The sequence below is a fragment of the Terrapene carolina genome, unplaced genomic scaffold (genome assembly GCF_002925995.2).
Source record: "Terrapene carolina triunguis isolate 2854851 unplaced genomic scaffold, T_m_triunguis-2.0 Scaffold51620, whole genome shotgun sequence".
Classification (NCBI taxonomy): Eukaryota; Metazoa; Chordata; order Testudines; family Emydidae; genus Terrapene; species Terrapene triunguis.
Window position 1 is genome coordinate 5297 of NW_020715971.1, and position 3181 is coordinate 8477.

Here is a 3181-nt window from a genome sequence, read left to right on the forward strand (position 1 = left end):
CCGGCCCACCAGGGGCTTTCCCTGAATAAGCGGTGGCCCTAGTTTGAGAACCACTGCTCTAGATTATTGTTAATTAAAGTTTGGAGGCAAGTCACTTCAAACACCCCCCCACACACACACTTTGTCTGGCTTATCTGTGTATCTATCTATCTCTGCATATTCATTTATTCGTTTCTCAGAGCGCTTTCTCAGTTCCAGAAGATAAAAGAAAACCTATTGTATATGAGTTTACAGTTTGAGCCGAGTACAACAAAAAATTTTTCTCACAGATCTGAAGAAGGAATAAGCAAGCACTAAAACTAATACAGTAATGCTTAACTAAACACTTGTATACTGCTCTTTACTAACATAGACACTGGTATAACAATCAGCTCTCCGTGTGTCAAGGAGATGTGTTTGCCTTTACTCGTGAGTGTGTACAGAAAGCTGTCAATGGTCTCAGAGCATTGGGAAGACATTAAATAAGTATGTTTATTAGTACATGACAAGCCACTTTACAAGGCACCATTGATCTCATTTTACAGCTGCAGAAACTGAGGTACAGAGCTACATGGCTTTCTCAAGGTCACATTGAGTCAGGAATCAAACCCCGCTTTTGTGACTCCCAGATTTCACCCACAACACTAGACTACACAGGAGTAGACAGCATAACAGCGGAGAATCAAGGTACCAGCCCGGCTAGAGGTTCGGGGTTACAGTATCTATGTTGATGGTTTTGGCAGGACAAAGGTCAGATGCCTGGTGTCATAACTATAAAGGGAAGGGTAACAGCTCTCCTGTGTACAGTACTATAAAATCCCTCCTGGCCAGAGACTCCAAAGTCCTTTTGCCTGTAAAGGGTTAAGAAGCTCAGGTAACCTGGCTGACACCTGACCCAAAGGACCAATAAGGGGACAAGATACTTTCAAATCTTGGTGGGGGGAAGGCTTTTGTTTGTGCTCTTTGTTTTGGTGGGTGTTCGCTCTTGGGACTAAGAGGGACCAGACATCAATCCCTGCTCTCCAAATCTTCTGAACAAGTCTCTCATATTTCAAACTTGTAAGTACAGCCAGACAAGGCGCGTTAATTTTATCTTTGTTTTCTCAACTTGTAAATGTACCTTTTGCTAGAGTGTTTATCTTTGTTTGCTGTAGCTTTGAACTTAAGGCTAGAGGGGGTTCCTCTGGGCTCTTTGAATCTGATTACCCTGTAAAGTTATTTTCCATCCTGATTTTACAGAGATGATTTTTACCTTTCTTTCTTTAATTAAAAGCCTTCTTTTTAAGAACCTGATTGATTTTTCCTTGTTTTAAGATCGAAGGGGTTTGGATCGGTGTTCACCAGGGAATTGGTGGAAGAGTCTCCCAAGGCTATCCAGGGAGGGAAAGGTTTTGGGGGGGAAGACAGAGTTTCCCAAATAACTCATAAATCATTTGGGTGGTGGCAGCAAAAGCAGATCTAAGCTGGTAGAGAAGCTTAGAAGTTTTCATGCAGGTCCCTACATCTGTACCCTGAAGTTCAGAGTGGGGAAGGAACCTTGACTCTGGGAAAAGCAAAGATCCTGGAAAAACTCATCCATGGCTGCATTTAAACATCAACAAAATTACAATGACACCACAAAACCCCAAATTGCCTTTTTCATGTCATATTCCATAGGTTATATTTATTTAATTATATGTCTTGATAGAGCCCATGGCAGACATGGAGAGATGGACTGGAGACTGGAGAAATCAAACGTCTATCACAGAATTCATCCTGCTGGGATTTGGGGATCTCAAGGAACTGCAGATCCCTCTCTTCCTGATGTTCCTGGTGATCTACATTGTGACCGTCGCAGGGAACATCCTCATCGCTGCGCTAGTTGTGGCTGATCAACATCTTCACACCCCCATGTACTTCTTCCTGGGGAACTTGTCCTGCTTGGAGACCTGCTACAGCTCCACTATCCTGCCCAGGATGCTGGCCAGTCTCCTGACTGGGGACAGGACCATTTCTGTCCCTGGCTGTGTAGCACAACTTGATTTCTTTGGTTCCCTGGTAGCTGTAGAATGTTGTCTCTTATCAGCGATGTCTTATGATCGGTATTTAGCGATATGCAAACCACTGCATTATGCAGCCCTTATGAATGGCAGCATCTGCTTCCGACTGGCAGCTGGGTCTTGGGTAAGTGGGTTTGTGGCTTGCACCGTCACGGCATGTTGGATATCACAAATGACTTTTTGTGGGCCCGATGAAATTGACCATTTCTTTTGTGATTACACCCCGTTAGTAAAACTGTCCTGCAGTGACACCCGCCTGATGGTTCTTGTGACCTTCCTGTTCTCCTCCATATTAACACTGCCTCCCTTCATATTAACCCTGGCATCCTATGTGTGCATCATTGCCACCATCCACAGAATTCCATCCACCGCCGGGAGGCAAAAGACCTTTTCCACCTGCTCCTCCCACCTCATTGTGGTGACACTCTACTATGGGACTCTGATCATTGTCTATCTGCTGCCAGACACCGACACGCTGAGATATCTGCACAAAGTGCTGTCTCTCTTCTACACAGTCCTGACTCCTCTGGCCAATCCGCTCATCTACAGCCTGAGAAACAGAGAGGTGAAGGAGGCTCTGAGGAAAGCTGCTAGTGAGGCTGTGAATTTCAGAACAAATAGCAAACTATTTTGTATGTAGTTATTGTACGTTGCAATAAAGTCAAGATAATGGGAACTCATCTCGTGGTGTGATGCTGTGAACCACAGCTCGTCCAGGCAGCCCTTACCGACTAGAGCAGTTCCGTTAAATACAACGGGACACCTGATGTCAGGAAGAGCTACCTGTATGAATAAGGGGAGGTGGGCCAAGCAATCCCCTAGATCTGCCTGGGGAAATGGAGCCAATGGGGCAGAACCCATCCAGTTCCTACTGAACTCAACTGCATTTATTACCCACTGACATCAATGGTAGAAGCAGGGGGTTGGAAATGATGAATTTCCCCACAGTGCAGATGGTCTATCTAAGGCATATGTGTCACTCATTTCCACACCAAAGCCCTCTTTTTATCAGTGAAGTGTAAAAGAAGTAGCCTGTAGCCTTTGTGTAGACCAGGGATCGGCAACCTTTGGCACGCGGCTCACCAGGGTAAGCACCCTGGTGGGCCGGGCCGGTTTGTTTACCTGCCGCATCTGCAGGTTTGCCTGATCGAGGCTCCCACTGG

The 3181-nt window shown here is 45.6% G+C and overlaps 1 protein-coding gene across 1 annotated transcript; it reads left to right on the plus strand.

The window, feature by feature from the left end:
- The first annotated feature begins 1671 nt into the window (after nt 1-1671).
- LOC112109037 (olfactory receptor 5B21-like) lies at nt 1672-2658 on the plus strand. The gene has a single exon (XM_024203405.1). The coding sequence runs from the start codon at nt 1672-1674 to the stop codon at nt 2656-2658; it is 987 nt and encodes a 328-aa protein (XP_024059173.1).
- The last annotated feature ends 523 nt before the right edge of the window (nt 2659-3181 follow it).